The 24,568-nt window shown below is 51.8% G+C and overlaps 2 protein-coding genes across 2 annotated transcripts; one reads left to right on the plus strand and one right to left on the minus strand.

Moving 5' to 3' along the window:
- Positions 1-1,392: 1,392 nt before the first annotated feature.
- Positions 1,393-12,740, plus strand: CSUI_004737 (methylase family protein; the record flags this gene model as incomplete). The annotated part of the gene is made up of 9 exons (XM_068064922.1): positions 1,393-1,396; positions 2,856-4,516; positions 5,270-6,000; positions 6,468-6,858; positions 8,032-8,244; positions 9,431-9,913; positions 10,277-10,320; positions 11,350-11,482; positions 12,621-12,740. The coding sequence occupies 9 exons, from the start codon at positions 1,393-1,395 to the stop codon at positions 12,738-12,740; spliced, it is 3,780 nt and encodes a 1,259-aa protein (XP_067923097.1).
- CSUI_004738 (uncharacterized protein) lies at positions 11,678-24,328 on the minus strand. The gene is made up of 14 exons (XM_068064923.1): positions 23,417-24,328; positions 22,585-22,719; positions 21,370-21,654; positions 20,361-20,596; positions 19,703-19,793; positions 19,063-19,294; positions 18,101-18,187; positions 17,506-17,632; positions 16,918-17,099; positions 15,982-16,081; positions 15,387-15,485; positions 14,686-14,778; positions 13,597-13,844; positions 11,678-12,797 (listed from the first exon to the last, which is right to left on the minus strand). Exons 1-14 carry the CDS (start codon positions 23,751-23,753, stop codon positions 12,737-12,739), a joined length of 2,313 nt encoding a protein of 770 aa, XP_067923098.1. The 5' UTR covers positions 23,754-24,328; the 3' UTR covers positions 11,678-12,736.
- Between the last annotated feature and the right edge of the window lie 240 nt (positions 24,329-24,568).

Raw genomic sequence — 24,568 nt, forward strand, 5'->3', positions numbered from 1 at the left:
TCAACCTTAGTTATACCCAGCCAGTGACATCGGTCCGATTCCCTCCCTTCTACTACTGCGCGGATGCACTGGTGTGATCGAGAGGGGGACCACGTTGTGCTGTTCCGGCGTGTAAGAGAGGATCTTGAGTCTTCTGGACACGATCAGTTATACCCGAGAGATATAATCAATCACACTTCGACGGGGAGGCTCGCTCCGCGAGGTACGAGTCTGGGTTCTGGCTTAACTCGCTTCGCGTGCATCAGCCATGACCACTCGTAGCGGCCATCACTCTCGCCTGCGCCAGGAGATTCAGATTGAAAATCACTTGCTCTCCTTTCCTCCCTGGTATCGTCCTAACACCGACTCTATTAGGCTGGTTCTGGCTAGCAGGCACGACCACACGGTCACTCTTACACTTTGGCTCTCCCTCATACGCCTTGGACACTTACGGGATGCTTCTTAATCACCATCTCCCTCTCACATCTCCGGTATCTATTCTATTGCAAGGAAGAGGCACTCTAGCTTTTCCTGTTATATCTTGTCGGAACGAAGCTCGAGAAAAGAATTTCCCTCCCTTGACTGGCTCGTCGGCTAGCTCCGGGCCGTGTCCCAGGCTCGACTCGTTTGAACCTTGCCGGGCTGGGTCTAATGAACCGTCATTCACCTTCGGTCCCCCTACTCTAGTCTGAGAGTAGCCCCTTAATTGCTCGCTGACCTAAGTAGGAGGGTCACGTGTACAGACTATCAGGAGTGGCCACGGTATCCAGTCATGGGATGCACTACCCAATCGTTGTACGGCTTCTGCCTCTTTCAGCGTATCACCGACCGAAGTCTAACAAAAGGTTCATCCCCTCAACTATCATAGCTTCGAATTACCACTGAGAAGTTGTCTTCCTTTCCAGTCAAAGGTTGCCCTCCTGAGGGTAAGAGAGTGAATGACTGTGAAGCGGGGTCAGGGTTCTAGCTGTTTGATCTGAAGTTCTGCTAAAGGAGTAATTCGGGGCTTTCAGCGAGCCGACGTGGAACTCTGACACTTATTCACGGTCGTAAGCTCTCGAATGACTGACCTGGACTAAGAGGGGAAGGTATCCTGTGAGCGGTAGTTCGAAGCCATGAGATTTGAGTGGACCAAAATCCCTGCCATACCTCGAATTCTTTGGTCCAAGAGGAACCCGTTGCTGAAGAGTACAAATTCGGGCCCAGCGCGGATTCCCGCCGAGCGGGGCAACATGCTTGCACACCACTTACGAGTACGGGTGCTGGTGTAGGACTCCTGAAGGAAACGAGAACTGGCTCGGACGCAGCGCCGCAAAGCGCCCTGTGGTTCCCGTGTTGAGGCTACGTGTGCCAACGCATAGGCACTGCCTTGCTGTGTCCGTGGAATCGCGTGCGGCCCGCCCGTCAAGCGATATGGGTCGGTCCTCTCTCTGTTACGGAGTACCCAGTCATTCAGGCCCTGCGCATCTACGACGGGGACCGAGAAGTCCCAAGGCTCGTGCAGTAAACCTTACAGTAAGTGCCACCAGTCTTGCTGGTGTAAGGTAATGCATCGCCACTGCTACTGAAAATAGATCCCGGCGTGGTTACCCACCTTTGTTGCGGGGAGGGGGTTTGTCACCATGTCCAGGCATATCATGTGCACTGTATCGACCGAAGTTGGTAAGAACCCAGGCTGTTTAGCGGCGCTCACCTTCGGTAGCTCCTTCGTGAGGATCATCACGGCCAAAGCTCTCCGTGACGGAGATTTCTTTCACGTCCTCGAGAAGTCCCCCCTGTTTCTGGTTTCCTGTACGGTTTGTCGGGAGAGTCCTCCACTCAGCGTGTTCAAACAACCTTCACCCACCCACTTCAAAAAGTCAAACCCGCGAGATCGATTGTCTGCGGCCGCAGCCCCCGCTGAAGTTTCGCTAATCGAAGATATACCGAAGTTGCCATACTTGAAGGTTTTTTTGACTTACTACAAGTTTAGGTTCCCCAGTAGCTACTCGGATACGGTACCTCCTATTCGACGTCCCCTATTGGACGTTTAGCCATACGCTGAGTAGACGCGAGAGTCCCATCAAGTTCAATCGCATGCTAGCTGTACTTTTCGACAACAGGCGAAAACATACACCAAGGACATAGCTGCCCAGCCCCTATCTGAACTCTACCGCATCACGGTGACCAGTCCCGAATCCTTTTTCCGCCTCAACACGTTTCCGTATCCGACGATATCTCATGGTTTCTCTGCTTGACAACATTCTCCTCTCCCACCTCTTCTAGTGTGCTCACTCGCTATCTTCAGCTACTTCTTGTGCAGCGTGCGCGTAAGCTAAGCTGCTCACTGGACACAGCAGTTTGCGCTAGTGGACACATTCATTTGCCTCAGAGAACTTGGTTGCCTCATACTTTGGAGAATTAGGTGTATGCGTTTGTTTAACCGTTTTCATTCGAGCGTAGACACGTGGGATCGGGGTGAAACTCAGCATCTATATCTCAAATATACTCGCACTACGTACCTAAGTTTATCCATAGATACACATACAGGTGGCACGTCGAGGTACTGTACTACTATATGCCTGTCTACATATATATGCTGTACACACGTCTAGCGCTGTTGTTCTTTTGTCAAGGGTATTGCACGCGTTGTAGGTGAAGCGAAAGGCTCTTGAGACTGGATGCCTTTTCCACTGTGTGGATTTCCTCGTATGTTTACATGAGACAAGGTACACACTGGCCAGCTATATGTGGCTTGTGTTCTCTCATCGTTTCTTGTCTTCGTTCTTCGTCTCTCCAATGGCCGCTATGTTCCTTTTGACTCACCTGCCGCTTTCTTTCCCGGAAACTTCCTCGTGCTGCTCATTCGCTTCCTTCTGCTCTCCTCTCGTTACCAGAGAAGCCTGTGCCCTCTACGCCATCTTCTCTTTTCTCGCCCTTCGCTGTGTCCGTTCTGCTCTCCACCAGTCCCTATCCCTTCTTGCACCCGACAATTCCGGGGGAGGCCGACGAGAAAAACTCTTCAGTGTTTCCAGCACCCCACAGGAGGAGCGGGTTCATCCTGACAGCGGAGAGAGGAGAGTCCTTTGTTTTTCCTTCCTCCTCGCCGGGGTCAGCGGAAGTTCTCTCTGCCTTGGAAGCCATCATGTATGTACACCGTCGTAGTTTGAATGTGAAGAACTGTGTTACATCACTGATATTTCAACTTGTCTTCTCCTCGGAAAGAATCTTCTCAAATCACTACATCTACAAGCGTCGGTGGCTTCTTACTGCGTCCACTCTCATCTCGTCTGCGACGCTGCTAGTATTTACCTTGGAGGCCGTTGGGCTTTGTACTAGGACGCAGGGAGGGACCTATCTGTTAGCATCTCGCTTCCTCATCTGGAGTCGAAGTTGCTGCATGCAGCGGTATCTTCATCGTGAAGATAGAACTAAGAGATGTTGGAAGAGATGTCTATCCTTTCAGCTATCAAACTGTCATCTTGAAAGAAGGAAGATAGTCAGTGGTTTGAGATGGGACAGCATCATCTCCCCACTCGCGTTCTGTTGGAATGTTTCTTCTCCTAGGCAAAGAGGTGGTTTTTCGAGCCAGCAAACAGACGCTCGGAGTTTCTCTGTTTTACTACATGCACCAGAGAGTCGAAGGATACAAGCAGACGTTTCACCCCGCCGCAAGACAGGATCGTCTCGCGTATCTTATGCACAGCAGAGGAACTCAGGTGACAGACTGGTATATGGTGAGCGGTTGTTCTTTCGCCAGGGCCTCCTTTCTGGAGTCTTGACACGGGAGAGACATGAAAGACAAGAGAATCGTTCTCGTCTTTTCGGAAGGCTGAGGAGATTGGTTGAAAGGCACGACCGCCGTCACCACCACAACCTCCAGGAAAGGTGTGAAGAGCAGTTTCCCGTCTTCCTATTTTCAAGAGATCAGCAACCTATACTGGCAGGGAAGGCGTCTCTGCACCCAACTAGATCCCCTTCTTCCCTGGTTTCCTTCTCTTACTCAAAAGATGAACAAAATCGGTTCTTTTCTTCACTGGCAAGTACTCACGCCTGCTCCGGGAAACGCCCTGCTTGGAAGCTTGACGGAGAGAGAAAGACAAGTCACGATGGTGCCCTCCAGTCGGATGAGAGCTCGACACTCACAAAAGGAGAAGAGCGGGGTAGTGATATGAGAAACTTAAACGGAAGAAGAAAATGCAAGGACGGTCTCAGATTGGTAGAAGACGATGAGGTACGATCTGACTACTTGGGTGCGAAGATTCTAGAGGGACGGAGGGGGGAGACTACGGCACGGTGTATGTTGACAAGAGGAGAAGAACAGCAGCGGCGTGTCAAGACACCGGTAGAAGGTGAGAAAGAGAGAGAGAGGTCAAGTGCTTGTTCTTCTTCTGATTCCTCTCTTCTACCTTCTTCCCGTCGCTACCACGAGCATATCCCGGTGATGAAGGACAAGACAACCAATCTTTTGATCACCAAACCAAATGGGTTCTACGTAGATTGTACAGCAGGAGGAGGAGGACATTCATCGGCAATCTGGAGGGCCATTGCTCCGTTTGTGAGTTCAAGATAACTATAACTATACTAACGTATTCATGGCTACTCGGATTTTCTTTCTCAATACATGCTATAAGCAGACAAGGTTCGTTCGTCGCAGGGGTGGGGTACACAGTTTCTCAAGAACTAACGAGCTGAATTTGTGGCAGTCTTCTCGATTCGTACCTTCTTCTTTTTCTTTGCAAGACACATGTGTACACAGCATCGGATATTGAGTGCATGAGGAGATAAACCGGTGGTAAGCTAATACGGTGTGAGGGGAAGTACGGCGGATTCCGATGCATATCGGACTCACCTCTATCGTGCTTTTGAAGGCGTAGGTGCGTGATTCTCGGATGGCGTTGTAGGTGAGGATACAATACTGTCACTTATTCCTATTGCATGAGGCGCAATATATATATATATATATATACGCACCTCTTGAAGCGTTTTGCATAGCGTCTTACTTTTTCTGGACTAGGAGAGACTAGTCAATTTCATTGCGCATTCGTTATCGCCTCGGACGAGTTCATTGATCTGAAGGAAAGCAGTTACTTAGAAAAATTGTGGGTTGCCCCGCCTGTGGTGATTAGCCATCTTGTAGGCGCGTGACAGTGCTTGGCACGTTGGGGACGCAAGACACCAAGGCCTGTTTTCTTTTCATTCAGCTCTTTTCAGCATGATGGCTATGGCTCTCTAAAAGTGGCTGAGAGGACGCAAGGGAGGAGGTATCGTTCCTGGACAAGGAACGCGTGTGGATCGGTTGTGCTTTCAGGGAGGTAGACTTCTGAGCATCGATGTGGATGGAGAGGCTGTTGAAGCTACACGCGCCCGTATGATGCACCTCTCTCTATCCGAACCCTGTTGCCAACGGTCTTTCCCCACTAGTCTTGCCATTGAGAAAGAGGGGGAGAAAAGAACGGGGACCGAAGCAAGTACCCATGAGCTTCACAGTAGAGAGGATAAAAAGCCACATTCTGTAAAGACAGACAAGGAGCAACTTCACTCGCATAAACAGAGGGCTGGAAAGGGAGGAGTTTTATGGGAGAATAAAGAAGACAACGGTTACTGTTTCTTGAGGGGTTTGAAACAAGAAGGGAACACTAAAGGATCTGAGGGGATAAAGCCTCTGAATGGAGGAGATTGTCACGGAGATTCGGCTGTAGAACCCATATGCTCTCCGGGAAAGCGACTCACCGGATCGCTCTCTCAACAGAGTAGTAGCGACATAAAACAAGACGGATCTCACGAGGACCTAGAAAACAAGAAGGTGAAGATAGACTCCAGCTGGGCGGACACAGCCACTACCCTGGATAAGAGCGAGGTTAGCAACATGAAAAGGCATTACTATTGTCCCTCAAGACAACCTTCCTTCGCAGTCCTTCAGGTATCTTTTGCAGATCTGCCTACAGCGGTCGGTCGTGCCATGAAGCTATGGAGTGTATCATCTGGCGAAGCCGTGTCAGAAAGTTTTGATTCAGGGAATCTGCGAGGCACCGTGGACGGGTAAGATGGGCCAGCCATTGTCTCAGAAAAGTGGTGTATGTACTGCTGCTTCAACGTTCACGGGGATGTATGCATGTAGCCGATCTGCTAATCTAGTGCATTTAAATTGTCTCCCGGTGTACCATTTGTCGTCTATTACTGCGACTCAGTGACGGACATCAGGTGGATGCTTGCTTCAGCTGGTAACGAAGAAGACCTCGTAGCAGATCCTGGGAAGAATCGGAGGTCAGCAGCTACTGCCACGCTGACTCATTTATCTCCACGTCTCCTCCATCTCTCTTAGGGATAGATCGTCTAGCGTCAACAGGTGCTGCGGCCCGTGTTCCAAAATTTCCTGGCAGGTGGTGTATGTGTTTCTCGTAGCTGCTCTTCCTGCGAGTAGTCGCGCAGCATACTCACTCAGGCAGGCCTCATGTCTCTGCTTGGGATGGTTCGTATGTGCGTGTGTTTTCCCCTGTCCTTTTTAGAATGCTGGCCGATTTGGGTGTTTCTACACATCAACTGTCGGCCCCGTACAGGGGCTTCTCCTACTCTCTTACTTGTCCGTTGGACATGCGTTTCGCTGCCGAGGCGTCACGTCAAACCTGTGAGACGACCACCGCGGCGTTGGAGTTGCTCCCTCTTACCTCGAATGAAGCTAGCGTCTGTTTGGATGACGCAGTTGAAAAGAGCAGTGTTGGGCTCCGCTGCAAACAGGACAACCAGGAGCAGCTCATTAATCCGCAAAGCAAGGGGAGGCGTCCTGAGTCAGCAGGTTCTCTCTTGACTACCGGCCTGGCTCTACACGGGGCAGAGGAGCAACGTGGCGGGTGTACGGGTGATGCGAAAGAAGAGTCGAGCGGTCTGACTGCCGCCGAGGTGATGTTTCTCAGTACTCGTTTCTTGTATAGTTCTGCTATTACCTCTGGCCGGCGTGTTGTCTTGATTGCTCAAGGTAGTCCGGTGTGTGCCTCTTTCTATGGGTCGGCCCTTCCCAAATCAATAGGAAACCATCCCACCACGTCAGTTTTGACTACACAATTGGTCGGTGAGAGCGCTCCCCCCACCTTGTGCACCATGTTCGTTTCAGTGACCGCGGCAACAACGGAGCACTCCACAGACCGGTCCCCCAGTATGGTTTCATTTCTTAAGATGTGTCTTTTGCAAGAGATCGGTCCGGCCTCGAATCTCAGTCAGTTACAAGCCTGTCACATACCTCTTTATGGACGGATGCCTCCTTGCACAGACCCCAGGCTGAAAAGATTTCTGCCGCCTGCCCGCTTGCGCCGTCCTGTCGGCGGAGGAAATCTTGTCACCTTTGAGTCTGCTCAGGAAGACTTCCGATCAAGCCCCCCCCCGTACACGCAGATCAGGAAACTTAGCCTGGCTTAGTGTTATGTACATCATTTACACGCTGATCCTACCGACTCGACTTGCAAGACGAAGTGCAAAAGATTTCACGTAATCGTTAAATCTGAATAGCCATTTTTAACAAGAGAGCTTACACACCGCGTGTTCAAGAACAGTAAGGACAGTGATGAGACGGAAGTGTGTATTACCTCTGTGGGACTGCAACCACATGCTCTGTATGGAAGGTGCCTCTCCTTCACTCAGCAGCGGACCCGCCGGGTGGGTGAGGCGTCCCCGTGGCCTTGTCAGGCCGCTACACGGAATGACAAAAGACCACGCAATCTGTTATGAGGCACCGTAGCATGCGTTCCTTATACGACTGTGTATTAGCAAGGAGCCGTGATACACTTGCCAGAAAATCTAGACAGGAAGAAGGGCTTCCTTGGTCAGGGCCTATCACTTCATTCTTTTTGATTTGCTAGGCTTTTCCCTTACCCACACCCCGACGTGTATACATTGCCAGTGGTGCGCACCTCCTACAAGTCCAACGAATCTCTTATTACAGCAAAATTTGTCTGTTCATTTTACTTCCTTGTTATGCATTTCTTCTGGTGTCATCCTACTGAGTTTCATGTGCGAGCCCGTATGTGTCGCGCACAGTTAGCTAGTGAAACTCTTTCCATTTGCTTGCACCCCTCACAGGTTGTCAACCAGCTGCCTCGAGAGAGTCTGGAAGCTATTTTCCGTGAACTTGGCGAGGAGCCTTTGGCTCGGCGTCTTGCTGAGGCTATAGTCCGACATCGAGAATCACAGGGGCCTCTTCAAACTACAGGCGAACTCCGTGAACTTGTTGAAGCTTGCTGTCGGTATAGAAACCCTCAGTTTCTCGTTAAAACCTGCTCGAGGGTCTTCCAGGTAGGCTCTGCGATGATGCACCCTGTCACTTCCCGTTTCTGGATGACTTCCTCTTCGGAACCTGAGAGATGGAGATCAAAAGCCATACTCTCTTCTAAAGAAGCACATTGCTTTTCGGAGGGGTGTCACTCTATCTGTATATATACATTTGAATATATAGATATATATATATAATGTTGAAGAATATATGCTCACACACTGAAGGCTGAAGTTTCGTAACGTCAGCCTGGTGACACGTGTCGTTCTTTGCTGTACTCGGTGAACGTTTTGTTCGTTATGGATGGGTATGATTAAAGTCTTCCTCTGCTGGGACTCGACGATTGCCCGTTGTCTCAAGGTGGGTTAGATGAAGTTGAGAGCCTATCTGCGTGGGACTCGTCCGTGTCCTCGTCTGCTGGATGCCGTGTAAACGGCCATGGCGCCCGATATTCTGTCGGCGAGGACTATATCCAGTTATCTTAGACGACTAAGGGAAACACTCCCCGATGAAACCACTTCGTGAGAGGTGTCTGAGCGAAGAAAAGTGACTACTCTGGGGTGTCGCACCTGGTCGTTACGGGTGTTAAGTGGCGTTAGTCCCTCTCTGTACCTGAGTGTGGCCATGGGATATCTGCACTTGGCACCCGCGGACATATCGGACATCAACATCTCTCGTGTGACAATGTCATCTTTCGCTTTTTCATACGAGAGGACGTATTATTGGCTGCGTATTGTGACAAAAACGCCCGGTGCTCTGCGGCTCATGATACGCGCTTGTGAAATGGCGCCTGCCTCTTTCTATCGGGCACCCTCTCTCCAGATCTTTGTGTTGTGTTAGCGCAGTCGTAGTGGCAGAGTTTCAGGTGATTTGATGGTATCTCCTTCTCCGTGTAAAGGCAGCTCGGAAAAATATCGAGGCTTCTTGCGCTGCCGCGTCCCGCACAGGACCTGATGCAGCAGCCAGCTCAAATAGAGAGGAGGCCAAGAACACGGATGTGCTTCTGCCGTGGTTGCACCTCCCACCCCCTTGGGGACGCTCTCTCGGGCTGAGTTACTCAGTACTACGCCCCGGAAAAATGCTGGAAGCCTTTGAGGTGTATTTCCAGTAGCTAGCCGAGGAAAACCAGTATGCACGTGGTGACATCGGCAGATGGTTCCATCGCTCGTGCCAGCCCTTGCGTCCAGTGTTGCTTGCTTTCTCCGACAGGCTTTGCGCATCTATGTCAATCAAGAATTTGAGGCTATTGACCGACTCATTTCACATGCGGAAATGCTGCTCAAGCCCGGCGGCCGACTCGCAATCCTTTCATACCATTCTCTGGAAGATCGGCTGATCAAGCAGCGGCTGTTCTTCCGGGGCTCGGGCCAAACGACTCAGATGGGAGCGACTGGGAGGAGTGGTAGTTATTTCCCGGGCACATCGGCCGTGATGAGAAGCAGGGGGAGACGGTCCAAGTCATTTGACGACAGTGGAGACTGCCATAGGAAGGCATACGCCCGTGGCATCCACCCAGTCGGGGAAGAGTGGGATGACGGAATCAACTCGAGGATACTTGACAGCCTTGGTTCGAGTGTCGGCGCCGACTTTCCTTTGAGCTGTCAAGTGAGAGGACGTCCCCGTCTTTCATTCTTGAGTGGACAGCACCAACACGACGGAACTAGTAGAAAATTGTGGAAAGCCGTCAATAAGGTAAGAGTGGATAGCGGTAGTCGTGACGTGGCAGCAAGAGGGGAACGACATCGAGTGCTTTGTTCTGATACAGCCCTGCACTGGACACTCGCTCTTGTCACGTACACGTGCACGCGGGTGGCCTGCCTGCCTTGCCGTGCTGTCACTGTAGTCGAGAGCTCTGCGCCCCCCTCCGCAGTATTCAAGATATCGGTGGCCCACGCGGCTGCAGGGCGAGATGCGCTTTTCGGTTTTCCGCGTTGGTTAACAGCAGCGCCATGAGTTGCACTAGATACCCGGATGTCACTTGAAGGCGAGAGGTGAGGAGTTCCCACCTCAGTGCAACTGGGTGTGTCCTGTTTCTTATGTCCTTGCGGGTCTCAGAAGCCCTTGCAGGCAGATGAGGAGGAAGTTCAGTCAAATAGGAGGTAAGTGTGTTCACCTCCCCCAGCATCTTCGCAAGCAACACTCATTCCTCATGGACCTTAGTCTCCCTTGTCGGGCTGTAGTACCTCCAGTCTCTAATCTCCCGCACTTCCTCCATAACCCTGATCTAGCGGCACAGTTACACCAACTGTGGGCTGATTGCTTTTTCCTCCCTGAAGATTCTAGAGAAGTCCCTCTCGCTAGCTGCAATGTGCCTCTCTCGAGTGGTAAAGCAGTAAAAGCGGGTCCTCCACCGGGTAGCTGGGGTTAGATTCGGGGAACTGCTTTTGGTGTTCTGAGTACTCCCCTCCGGGACCTCCGGGAGGAGAAGCAAATACAAGGTGAGCTTACAGCTTTGAAAACTGGGAGTACCGGACTTCCTAGAAAGCAGCGCGGCACCTGGAACTTTTCTGTCCGGCCCCCTGGATTATCGTCGAGGTACTTCAGTTTGCATGCATTGCCTACCTCACCACACACGTCTGTCAATGTGCCGGCAGGGAAGTGATGTGCGTGACATTTCAGACAAGGTGCCTGGGGTTCTTGTGACGATCTACGCAGATCTTGTTGTTCTATGGAGATGATAGGCGAGGCGATTGTAACTTGACTGTGTCTGTGAATCCCTAGGTCTCGAAGTGCTAAACTGAGAGTAGCCGAAAGGCTCTCAGGTGGCTATGCTGAGTCATAGAGCTTCGGTATTTATGACTCAGCACAGCCACCTGAAGTAGTAGCACCGTCGAAACGTGATCAGAGTCTGGAACGTTCTAAGGTGCAAAATGAACAAACAGCGACCCAAGCGTACTTTCTGTCAATAGAGGGGGTAGGTGAATGACTATGACATTCACTGGAAAGGCTTGAATCACAGTGTGAGACATGCGGGCCTGCGAGACCAGTCATCCCCGCTGACTTTCTCCGCGGCGACAAACCGGAACAACAGACTTGGGTAAGAGAATCACCCCTCATCCTTTGGTAAGGCTAATAGCAACTAAAACCAAAGTGCGTTGCTTACTCCTAACGGCGGAGCTCGTTTTTAGTCGAAGACATTACAAAGAAAACAACGACCGACCCTCAGTCGACTCCGTCAACGCACTACTCTGGCACTACCCCAGTTTCGCCGGCAATACAGCGGTTGGAGACCGCCTGACGGGAACGGCGGAGGAGCAGCGGGTGGGCTGGGCGCCCTTTTCAGTGATGAGTGCTCTGTGCGCGCCCGATGCATATGGGTTCCTCTGGCGTGAGGCCCCTTACTTGGTGCGTCAACAAAGGATATCATGAAGAGACCGACCGATCGGTAAGCAGGTGTCCTAACTACGAAGTAGGTGGTAGATAAGAAAGATATGATCAATGCGCTACTCCCGTGCTGCAGCCAGTCAAACATTAATCCGCTTCAAATCTTATCACCCAAGTTTTCAGACATGTCACTCATATATCGCGGCCACACTGGTCATTCAGGACCTGAAACACTGCATTCCTTTCATTCGTGAATCAACGGGTCCCGGAGACTCAGAGAGGGAAGCATACAAAACGAGAATCTGGGGACATGGCAGAGGCAGAAGCTCTTTCTGCCTTCTGCCTTCAATTGTCACATTTCGTACACCGTGCGGAGAGATACGAAATAATGCTGCGTTATCAGCCTGTTTTTCTCGCATCTTCGTTGACAACTGTGTTTCCCGGAAAGGTCCGGAGGGGGGGGCGGTAACATGCACGCACACGCACTGGTTAGATATACCTTTTGTTCCTGGCCTGCAAGCTGCTGAATCGCAAAGTAGAAGAATAAAAAGAGTGAGTCCGGTCGAACGCCACTAGGCCTTTCAACCGCTTCCAAAGCAATGCCACGAGAGCGACAGATAATGATAATGGGAGTGATTGAGGTCTCCACTTGGATGCTTGCCAGTCTCCAAGGTAAAAAAAGATCTCTTCCCAAGTTTACACACTAGCACTCCTCTCCCTGCCGTGCATTCATGCAACGTTACACACATGCCTACTACCTGTCTACCCCCTCCCCCCTCCCCACAGACAGACGATCATCGGCGCCGTCCCTGACAATATTCTATTACTACCTTCGCGCATAAACTCCAATCGCTGAGGCGGTGCTATATAATTCATTTTTTTGGTGTGTACCTCGAACCCGCGAGAAATACACTGTAGACTGTATCAACGGCACACTGCAACAGAAGTAGATGTACTCGGGTTGCCGACTAGCTAGAAAGGAACTTATGGATAACGTGGAACTCTGAGGTGGTCGTGTGAAACCATGGCGGTACGAAGTCTTTTGTCGGCTTCCTGGCCCCTGTTTGCTTTTCAGGGACGTCAGAAGTGCGGCCGGGAATCAGCGGAAAGAAAGAGAGTGTGTTTTTTAGTTGCCTCGACAAACGAGGATGAACGTAAATGCATAAATGGAAAGGATGAGGAGACAAGGTTTTAGCAGGTGCAAGCTTCGCCGAAAATTTGAAGCTCACGGATGTGAAGCCAGGCCCATGGACTGCAAAAGGAAACACCACCACACACGCAAAGACGACAGGGTACTATTTCTAAGCAGCATTCCGATTGCTCTTAGGCTGTTCATGTGCGCTTTCAACGATGGTAGACGACCACACGTTCTCAACTTCTTGCATCCCCGCTACGTGTACAAACAGGTGTAGGGAATCACGGGCACTGCTGAGGAGAATGACAGGGGAGATAGTAGAGAAGAGGCAAGAGAGGAACCGACTCTCTTTTGAGCTATCCTCCGTCCAATTGTGGCTACTAGCCCGTAACAGCAAGAAGAATGTGAGACGAGCTGCACTGACCCAGTCGTACAGCACTGTGGTCAACAGGCGACTCGTTCTACCCTCGTACTGCAACTGCTCCCACCGGCCCGTGTTAGTGCAAAAAGCGCATCACAACTGTCTTGCTCCCGCTACACACCCCCAACCACACTTTTTCCCTTCCGCAATAACTACGCTCTTCACTCGTGGCACAGCTCATTTCAACCAACAGCTAGGGCTGCTGCCAAACAAGCTTTGCTGCTGCAGGTTGTTTCACCTCTATCCTTAGATACACGGTTCTCGCTCACGTCTGAACTGAATCATGCTTGAGTGCACTGTTGGTGAGGGAGTGAGTGCATACGCGATAGTAGGGAAACTCGTACACGGAACCTAGCTAGCGGGACTACCTATCGTTCAAATAGAGCGAAATGATATGGCAACCGCTATTACAGATTTCGGTATGTCACTTGTATTGTACATGCATGAGTTCTCCCTCCGTCCTCGTTTTCGCTTTTGGTAAAAACTCAAGCTCACCCGGCTGAGACGGGAATCACCATAACCTGCTTTACTCCGATAACATTCAAGCCGCTGCAGCCGTCTGGGTCGATAGGGGTGTCCTTATCGTGATTGTCCGCTGGTTGGTTTTTACCGTTCAAATAGCAACGCGCAAGTAACTGTTTCTCGGCGTCGTAAAAGAGGACGTTCAGATCGATGTCTGGCTGAGCCTTTTTTTGAACAAAGTAACTAACACCCTTCACTCGGCTTTTGTGCGTCAAGGTCACCTACAGGGGTCAGTCGCACAGAATAGCAGAATTTCATCTCATCACGCATAAGAGTGCACTGTATAGATCAGTGGGGAGAGCCTTGGGTCGGAGTGTGCCGTTCAGGAACCATACCTCCTGTGCCCCCCGTATCAGATAAGACAGATATTCCTTCTTTGTGGTGGTGCTTCTACCTAGCGGAGCGCACATATATAGAAGACGGGTCGTTCATTCAGATTCAAAAACAATATACGTAGTTCTTGCCTTAGTGAAACACAGCGAAGAAACACGTATATTGTTTTTATGTAAGTTACTTCGGGTACCTGGTAGCCTACACGAAGTTACATACACTCTCAGGCGACACGGCTACAGAGCCGCACCAACAAGCTTTTACTAACGCTCCTCATCAACGTACGGAAATTGCATCTTCGCTGAGTCATACAGACCTGACTGTTACGAACTACCGTCCCCTACTGGTGCGCCAAAAAATGCGCAACACAACCCTCCTCTCTGTCGGGCGCGTGGTGCACACACCGTGGTATAAACCAACGCTGTGAATCAACAACTGCTGTTAAAACCTAGCAGCCTGTGTCCGAGTTCTGCGTACCTTTGAGAGAACGACGAAGGTGTGTCCCCTTCAGGAGAGCTGCATGCTTTACACACGGCGACGGGGTGGTGGTGTACCCAGTGGCATGCGCTCCCCGTCCAGTAGCCCCCCCTCCGGCAGCGGATGCCTTGTGACCGCACACTGGAACACAGCTACTAAGACGGACAGATGCGCGGATCCAGGGAAGATACTGGTAAGAGCGCGAGAGGATTTCCAGTGCACGCAGCCCAAAACATCAAGGCACCTGTAGCTTACCTTGTACCAGGTCAAGGGAAAATTGCCGTAGTTGGTCCAGTTTGCGGCGACGGTATCCATATTGCCATCGATCCCAAGTTCAGCCCCTCCACCCTGTAATCAATAAGCAGCGCAATGATACTACGCTTCTCTTTACTAACCAGACGAGCGTGTCTGCTCCGCAATCTTGATACCCCTCGCACGAGAGGGAACAATGTGCTGACACATGTCTCCGTTTTTGAGCTACAAACAGGCTTTCAAACGCGTGCTCGGTAAGGTGCAAGCTACAGGCCACCCGACTCACGGCACCGATGGGCTGCGACCTGTCGACAATGTCCGGAAAAGGAGCCATAGACGAGCCACACATACGACGGAGCTGTCACATTGCCAGGTGGGCTGTAGCCCAAAGAAGGCACTCTCTAACTCCAGTCCTCATACTGTCGCCTTTTCTTTTTACAAAGAACAGCAACATGACGGAGCAGGTAACCATCCCCTCTGCCGGCCGACTGAAATTGCCTTCCCGGCAGCAGCAGTTGCTTCAATCACGTAATTCGTAGAACGCACCGCCGCGTTCTAGAAAGGGAATCTTGCGGGGGTGGTGAAGGCTGAGTGCTCGGCGAGGTAACAAGTGTCCTCCTCTGTGCGATAGTAAGGTACACTGAGACACAGAGGACGATCTCTGTCATTAACAGCGGCAGCATGTGAGAGCGCAAAGCACTTACACCAGGTGAATCCGACTTTGTGAACGCCTGCTCGGCAGACTCCCGTTGCAGCATGGGGCACGCGCCCCCCTTGCATGGCTTTCGACGAATCTCTCCATCCTGCGCGGAAGTGCAGAAGTCCATAATAGAGCATGGTTATGTGGCCATTCGCAGGATAATTTCTCTTCATCTCTCTCCGACAGCTTCCGTATTTACTGTCTCGCCGCGTGTAAGGTGCTGCAGTATGACGCACCTCCGCTGGTGCCCTCAGCTTACGTGAAGAAGGACAGCAGCGCACTAGGCTACAGCTAGCTAACCCAAAATGGACCAAGTCCATACACGGTTCCCGATGAAAGGGAAAGCAATCAACTTAACGGTGAGCTGCAGCAGTACGGAGCCAACCAACCGTTGATGCCTTCACGTGCCCTGCCCCCCCCCTTCCCGCCCGACAGAGAGCGACATAAGCAACACCAGCTGGACGCTGTGGCGCCTTGTTGACGAGCCGGGCATCACGCTTGCTGATAGTGATTTTTATACGAAGAGTGTAGGGCTGCGGTGGCTAACTTAACCAGAACGTAACGCGTGCACAGGCGGCCTCCCCGCTGGATGAACTCACTTTGTAGGGGCAGTCTTTTCCTCCGTCAGCAGGACGTTCCACCACATACTTTTCACGGATTTCACAACACTGGTTACACGTAAACTCCATGGGCAAGAACCTGTGCAAAACAGAGACAGACATGCGAGAATCGATTCTCAGACACCGAGCCTGATTGGAAAAGTCCGGAAGACTAAGGTACCAAAATAGTGCGGCCGAGCCAGTGATCAGAAGTATACACACACACCCACGATCTTTTGTCGTGGCTCGACACGTACATAGTACAGCGCGTATCAGCTGTCACTGTAACATCTAACCATCAAGACGACGGTTTCACCGTAGCAATACACTGTTCTTCGTAAAATCATCTCTAGGCGTGCAATGAAGTCACTACAGCTTTCTTGTCCGCCGATGCAGTTATCACATCCCTGTACTCTAACAGTCTGACCTCCGGTACCTCGTCCTCGTATTCTCTTAGTAGTACACGTCGTGCGAAAAAGCGAGCTTGCGTCTCATCAGAGAACGGTGTGTTTGCCCATCCCAGAAACAGGAAGCCCTCCTTTCACTTGGTAAGCTCTTCCATCGCGAGTGTAGTGGTAACTCAACTATGCGAACATCACACATTCACTAGGGCGTCTCCGGCGTGAAGTGAAAACGGACAGTTATACAAGCGTAGTTACGAAGAAGAGCACGCATCGCCAAGCACGGAAGTAGTTTCACTGTCTCCTCTCACACACCATTCACCGCTTTTCTTCCCACATCCAGATATAAGCATGCTTCCGCGTGTGGCAACAGCTTCGTGAAAGCTCACCCGAGGCTAGGCGTGAAGCTACGCGTAACCTGTGAAATTGTGTGGGCTCCCTTGGTATTACCTATGGTATACACGTGTGTAACTGGGAGTTCAATCAGCTCACTCAACACCGAGGGACGCTGATACTCAGAATGAACGTAGCTTACTTGCCAATGCAGTCGCCTTTGCTAGTATACCCACGAATGCGAACCAGCCTCAATACCTTGTTTGCTTTGAAGCCTCCTGTGACAATTAGCTTCCCTTTTTCTTCAAAGCTAACTGTCTGATCCCACCACCAGACGTATCCGATGTCATTGCTAGGCCAGTGCCACCAATCTTTCTGACTGCCCTGTTAAGTAACACAAGCATTTCGAGAGCACATGCGAAGGGACTCTTACAGGTAGGCCCGCACAGAGGTTAAGAAAACTTTGCGGTAAGGGTAAAGGCGCCAACCGGCCGACGAGCCCGTAGTCCGGGATGAGAATGCTACGGGCTCACACGTTCTTTGTCAGGTGACGGTAGCTCCAAGAAGTTTGAAGGGCCATCGATAAAACTGGAAACGCAGGACTAGGTCATCTTAGCAAAGCCTGGTGTCATCGTAAGATAGGCATGCATGACCCTGCCACCGCCTCCTCTTGCTCCTCGTATGTGAACGAAGGCTCGCATAATGCAAGCCACATGGCCCTTGTCCGCCCGTGTATGATGCGCACTCATCAGCAAGACGCTTTTCACCTGTGCTCCTGCGTGTGACTTACCCCCCAGTTGATATCCTCAGTAACGTCGAAGATATCTCCAACAAAGTTCCCCCAGGCGTCAATCTCCGTCAGAAGGCGGCGCCCTTGGGCTTGCCAGGCCATCAGCCAGGTGTCCGGTCCGAACTTCCTGAAGACAAAGAGCACAAACTTCCTGCCTGCTGCCTTTTCTGAACAAGAACCGTCACAGTACGTGGATCCTCTCTCCATACATGAGTAGACCGTGACCAGCTCCCCAGTGGGAATATGTGTTTCGGGGGTATACGCCAGCTACACAGGGAAGGAAGCAGACCTCTACCTAAAACATCCTAGAGCAAAACTGGCATATGCGCTCAACCTCAGCTACTCAGTCAGCGCGGACTACGCTCCCGCGATCAAAGCACCCAACGGTCAGGGGCCGCTGCAACAGAGAGTCGTGTCCTTCACGAATATCTGCCAGTGAATCCAATCTTCGACAGGCGTCTGTGTGACTCAGGCGAAGAAGGGAGACGCTGTCTGGCACCGCAACTCCTGGCCACCTGCAAATGGAAGATGAAAACATCTCCACAGACTTCGCTCCTCTACTGCGGCAAAAAGAAAACAGCAAGTGGAGCCTTACGTAAGGCGATGAGCCCCTCCGTCCGAGTATGTCGGGGTCTCTGTCAGGACTTTCGAGAACAGGATTTTCTTCGCCTTGACGTCGTAGCTGCGTGACATCCAACACAAGATAAATGAATCTCATTGATCATGTCTATCCTAGTCGACGCGGGGGCGCCTGCGGCGAGAACACTAAAGCTCGCACCTAACGGCATGAGTGCTGCTACTAATGCGCAGGCAAGTACGGTATGCCAAGTAAGGTAATGACCTACACAGTGATCTGCACCTGCTCGAAGCTAAATACGCCGGGGTGGCGCCTCGAGTCATCCATAACAAACGAAATCTCCTCGTAGAAAACCACGTCGAACGCCGGCAAAGAAAATCTAGATTACCAGCAAAGGTCCGTACATACTCCAGAAGGTCCGATGCTCAGAAAGAGAACACGAACTGGTGTAAAGAATCATAACTTTCTGCAGAAGACAGGGACACACGCGGGTGTCCTCCTGCTCTGTGCAGTCTCCTGCAGTTGGGCACTCAGTAAATGAGAACAGACCGCCCTCAGTTCGACGACTTCAGGGCGTCGAGTTACCACGTTGTCAACGCGAGACACGCGAAATGTGTTCAAGTAGATCGCGTATGACTAGTCGAATGGGCCTTCCGTGACATGCTCGTACACTGGCGGGAAAACTTACCGATGTATACACACGCACTAGACACGCACGCGTCCGAATTCTTTGGGTGAATGCGTACGAGGACACAGGCGGGTGGCTGCCTGCTGCCAGGAATTTGAGGGGGACCGCGGTTTGTAGGCAGCAGATAACGGAGGGGAGACTGTGCTTGAAGATATCCTTTAGAATGTGGCCATGGTTGTGAGGTATCATTGATAGCAGTCTATCCCAGTTTAGCATGTGGTGTCTCACGGGCTGCTTCCCACTCATCCATCATATTGATAGTGATGTAACGTGTATGCACTGCGGGACTTACTGAAGGAGGCGGAGATCATTAGAGTCTTTATCCAAATCCGTAGCAATGTACGCGTAAAGAATGAGCCAGACGTCCCCTCGGAAGTGAGAGACGACAGGATGTACGTCTCGATGAGTGTTGTCGTTTGACGTGTTGATATTACCGAAATTTCCGCGGCCAATCACCTTTGTCTTATTGAAAATCACTCCGGGGACACCATCTGTTCCGCATGCGAAGGCAAACTGCCTTGTTTCTGAAAACCGCCCAGCACAGCATCGCTTACTACGTTAAAACATTACAACCGGGAGTGACGAGTAGCCGGGGCCTAAGCCCTCCATGATTGTGGCTGTGTGCAGCACACGGGGTGGTGACCAATCCAGGTGGTCGTGCGGCGAGCCTAACTGCTCTGCACATCAGGTGAACCAAACAGATATACGCACCCACCGGTACGAGTGTTAGACCCTCAGTTGTTAGGCCGATCCCCACGAAGCACAGACTGTCCAACAACTGTATGACCATCGCTCGCTTCACTCACGTCTCTGCAGTGTGCGAACTGCTGGGACAATGCCATATTTCAGCACCTGTACGTCTAGCTAAAAGCGCATCATTCCGCCTCAAACTGCCAAGTCCCTTTTGCGGCCCAGACTTAGATTATGCTTACGCTCGTCGTAGGTAAGAAACCTTCCATTGCAATGCGAACACCACAGGCGCTCCTCTGCTTTCTTGCCATCCGTAGCTCTGTGGATGTGACCCTGTAGCAACCACCACACATGCGTCATCCACTCTGCCGGGCCACTGAGAACTCCAGCCCCGGGACATGCGACAAAGGACGGTACGTGCTGTTTGTTAGAGAAAACAATCCAAAGGTATCTCGCTTGAGGGCGGCTCCTGCCCGGCAATAGGCTGAACTACAAGTAGTCTGCGCTAATTTGATTACCCAGGTGCGTTCTTTGAGTGGGTGCGTTTGAGGCTTGTGAAGCAGAGGCGAGACTTGTGCAAGAGACGACATTTCGTCTTCGCCACGTGCTATGTTGCGTATTCTGAAGCCCCACAAAACCAAGACGCGGTTGAAGCTAGAGAGTAACAGCCTTTGAAGAAGCAGAAAGAGGTGAAGGAACCCTCTACCAACTGCCCCATGCTATCACTCGACTGAAGTCTGGTCGCAGAAAGAAGTCGCAAAAAACAAGGAAACGAAAACAGCGACTGCTGCTGCCCACAGAAGTCCGATGACTGGTCCATGTGCAGACTTGTTATCTAGTGGGCAACACACACTGCTTTTACTGAGTGATAACGTAGGATGATCGTTACAGCATGCTCACTTGGCATCCCCAGTGATAGTTGCAGATATTCCCCATGTTGCTTGAATGTACCCACGCATACGCCCAGTCTTCTACTTCCCGTTTAAGATCTGGATCCTGAAACTTGGCAATGCCTCCGACAATCGTGCTCCCGCTGTCGTTCTGGTCACCATCGAAATAAAAGGCGTCCTGCTCCCATATCACCTTTCCACTTGAATTGAGTTTAACAAGTATCAACTTGGCAGGAACCTGGCCACCTAACACACGCAGGAGACCAAGGCAAGAAGAGAGGGAAAAAGTTATGCGTCCGGAGAAAGGCACGAAGAGACACGTCTGTCTTCCAGACCAGCGTTGTGTGAAGATGGGCGCGTATATCATAGCGTGTCCGGCAGTCTACCTGGGAACTACCAGGAAGTAAGCCAATACGTACGCGAGAAAGAGAACAGCGCAACGTAGGCGAAGAAAAGAAAAGGGACGCGTGCTCTTTCCACCAAGTGTCAGTTACGGGGTTCAGCAAGGACCCGGCAGGACTGCTTCAACAAGAGTTCCCTAGAGAGAGTGAAGTCTTCTGTCATGTACCACAGCGTTAGACAAGCACTGACTGCAGTTGCGGCAGTTTCGCGGCCTGCCGTTGGCCACGTATGTCTCCGAAGATTCTCGCCTCCCACCGTTGTAATGAAACACACCGGCAGACACTGAAACATCGGTGAAGTCTTTTACATTCTTCGTTTCCACTACGGCCTTGCATTCGCTCTGGCCGTCAATGTGCCACCCGGCCAGGGTAACCTCAAACAGCAATTCACCTTTCTTGTGAGGTTGGACGACGAGGTTAGGAAACAGCAGTGTATCCCCAAACAGGTTTATGGGCGACGCTAGTCGTAGCCTGCCATGGCGTGACACCGCACTCTGACCACGTTCGCAGGTAGGCATCAGACACGAAGGTGTACCACAACGTCCTCCAGCGCACGGCGGGAAACCGCACACGGTGCTTTCGGTATTGTCCTTAGTGGAGCAGGCATGCATGGCTTACCATTGACAGGAGCGAGGAGAGTCCCCACGTTATATTTGGCCTTGCCGCACGACCACCCGGTTCCGTTCGCGCCCCCGAGCCAACCCTCGTTTTGACAGTACGTGACGCCTGGAACTCCTCGCCAGCCTGCGTTGCACGCGTTGTTTTTGGAGGTGTCGAAGCCACATTTGTCGTTCGTGCACAGACACACGTTCTCCAGTTTACTGCACTGCGCTGTCCAAATTCCGAGTACGAAAGTATTACTGTGTTCACCGTCATCAGGCCCATGTGCGAAGAACCCGATATCTGAGACATGCAAGCCACAATCAATCGCACACAGCTAGTATCGGGGGCGGGGTGCCGTCCGTTCTCCAGGAAGCGTGTGGAACAGGCCTGGCGCCCACTCCTTACGGACAAGGTCCAAAACGGTACACGTGCTGGCAACCCCTGTATCCTCGCGTCAGCTCCCGTGTGGCTGTTGGTGATACGGGAGCACGCGGCGAAGTCTCGGACCAAGACCACAAATGGGCAGATGTTCTCCAAGAACAATGCTACACAAGCTGCACACCTATTCTGAGCTGTCCAGATGGACCAGCAGCACCTCGGGTGGGGAGGAGGGCCACGCTCTTCAGATCTCGAGCTGACACCACGTAAGTCCACCAAATGGGAGATTCCGTTATCCACCTTTGAACCTGTAACTGCTTCATCCTTTCCCCTCCCCCCCCCAAGAAAATCTTTCATCACCACAGGAGGCGGAGCAGCAGGTCTCGACGGCGCTTTTGGTCGCGTTCATCCAGCGACGACTCAGCCTATGAAGTCTTCATTCGAAACAGTAGATGCACTTGGCCTTCACACAGGATGAGCTACGCTGTTCGAGGGCCTCCAGTCAGGTCGGAGATGCTATGATAGCACTACGTGGTTACCACGTCACCGCATTGCTGGGGCAGTGCGGGAGAGACTACCCTACTCCGAAAGAACACTTTCAGTGCCGCGCTCGTACAAGCGTATACCAGTCCGATCGGCAACCTGTGACCGCGAATACTTCTCAACGATAACATCTAACATCCAGACTCCTACGTTGCGGGCTTCAACAACAGCCGTTCACGCCGGCACAGCCATAAAATGTTGCTAGTGGTTCGTTCTGGAAGTGGTCCCTGGTTCATCACTTCCCTGCTGGACGACCTGAGAAGTGTATTGATCCTCACTCTGTCGGACACCCCCAGTAAGCAAGCTCACTTCTTTGCATAGGGTACTTGTAGTAGTCAGCAAATATCACCTCGCCGCCGATGCGCTTGCCCGAACTGCCGTCATAATGTGCAATGTGGGCTTCGCAGCCAATGTAGTTGTTCCCGACCATGCCTACTCTATTTGCTGCACAGTCGAACGTGCACACGCAGCCCAACAAAAATAGTCCCTGTCACTGTGGCGCACAATTACACCGTCGGGCTTCGCGCCCTGCACTGGGAGAGAACGTCATATCAGGATGTATGAGAGGAGAGCGTGTGTTCTTCAAGACCTCTTCTCAAGCAGCGCTGCGGTGAACCTGTGCTCTTCTGCGCACACTGGCGTCCCCCACTGAACTGTAATCCCGTACGGACGGAAAGTGGGGTGCTCTTCGTTCCCGTGGTGAAGTGTCCAGACGTTTCAAGTCGGACACCGTGCCTGCCAGGCTACAATTGTCGGGACGGACAACTGCGGCGACCAGGTGCTTCCTGCGCCGCCAACTGTGTATAAGGGAGTCTGCTACGACAGCCAGGTCACACGGGCCTGCCAGCCCGCGATAAGGGCATAGCGAACAGCGATATGATCCAGTACTGCTAATACGGTGCTCACTCCGCGTACAACAGGCAACAATCGAGTAGTGAGTTCGATCGTGACGTACTGAATGGACACACACATAAGCACCATTTTGCAGCTCGTACGCAGATCAGTCGGTGGTCGCCTGTCGAAGCAGTGGCAGTCATGGGAAAGCTAGGTAACAAAGAATGAAAAGATTGTGATCTGTGAGCGGGAAGTAAAACAGCCTGTTGAGCCGGTGCGCCTTCCGCAATCTGAAGTAGCGACTTACCCTCCTTTTCCTGGAAGTAGTCCGCGTCAGGACAGTGATTATACATGACCCATACCGAGCCGTCCTTCATGCCCTGACTGATGACGGGAAACGGTTCGTTTTGAAGACTGTAAGTGCTTGGATTTAAGCCAAACTTGTTTATCGACTTCGAGAGTGGAAACTCCAGCTCAAGGTCCATGACCCCAACACGGATGGTCGCGCTAGCAGGGCGGATTTGGTTCACGGAAACTGCCGACAGCGCAAACGCGGCAAAAATCAGGAAGCTCCGAAAGCCAGCGAAGGTTCCCCATCCTCCTTGATTGTAGTTAAGTCTTGTTGAACGCTGGACTCCCTCCATTATTCAGCAACGGCAACTCCGGGGAAAGGTGCAACTAGCCAAATGGGCTACAGTTCGAACTCCTGCGCCCAGGAATAGCGCGGGGGCTGTTGCATGGAGTCATAAGAAAGCCAACCTTACAACCGTCGCCTGCTGAGACGGGGTACACACCGTTAATTACGCAACACACTCAACACAACTGAAGAAGCTTTTCCGAGGTACGGTAGATTGTTGGCATCGAAGCAAATGGCTGGCAGATGGCCCGACCGGCGAGCCCTGGAGGCGGAGCAGTGTGCAGCCACATGCTACGCGCCAAAACACCTCCTCACACCGAAACCAGCAGGCACAAGGTAACAAAGAAAGACTAGGACGCAAGTGTCACAGACAAGACGAGAAAAGCGGGACGTCAGTCCGCACGCGAATGAGAGCCGCAACGGCGCGCCGCCAGCCAGGACAAGCCAGCCAGCTACACAACGTCGCTGCCCGCGTTGAGAGATCGTAACAAGCAAAGTGAATCCTACAGCCTCCAAACCTCCGTCACGACGTCTGAAAAGTGCATTTCGCCGACACCGATCAAAATCCGTGTCAGAAACATAATTCTCTTGTGCATCCATCACCGTCGAGTAGGTCAACAGGCTGCCACTTCCGGACCAGCGGCCCATGGTCCACGGGCCGTGGCTCTGCAACTCAGAGCCCGAAGGTCCCTATCGGCTTCGCATGCATTTGCAGCCGGAGGGTGAGATGCCACCCATGCCCGGCACAGTAGAGTAGGCGGTGCCGTTGGCATAATAATCTTTCACTGTCGAAATCCTCCCATGAATCGGGCCTATCCTGCA

Source organism: Cystoisospora suis (assembly GCF_002600585.1).
Source record: "Cystoisospora suis strain Wien I chromosome Unknown contig_2259, whole genome shotgun sequence".
Lineage (NCBI taxonomy): Eukaryota > Apicomplexa > Conoidasida > Eucoccidiorida > Sarcocystidae > Cystoisospora > Cystoisospora suis.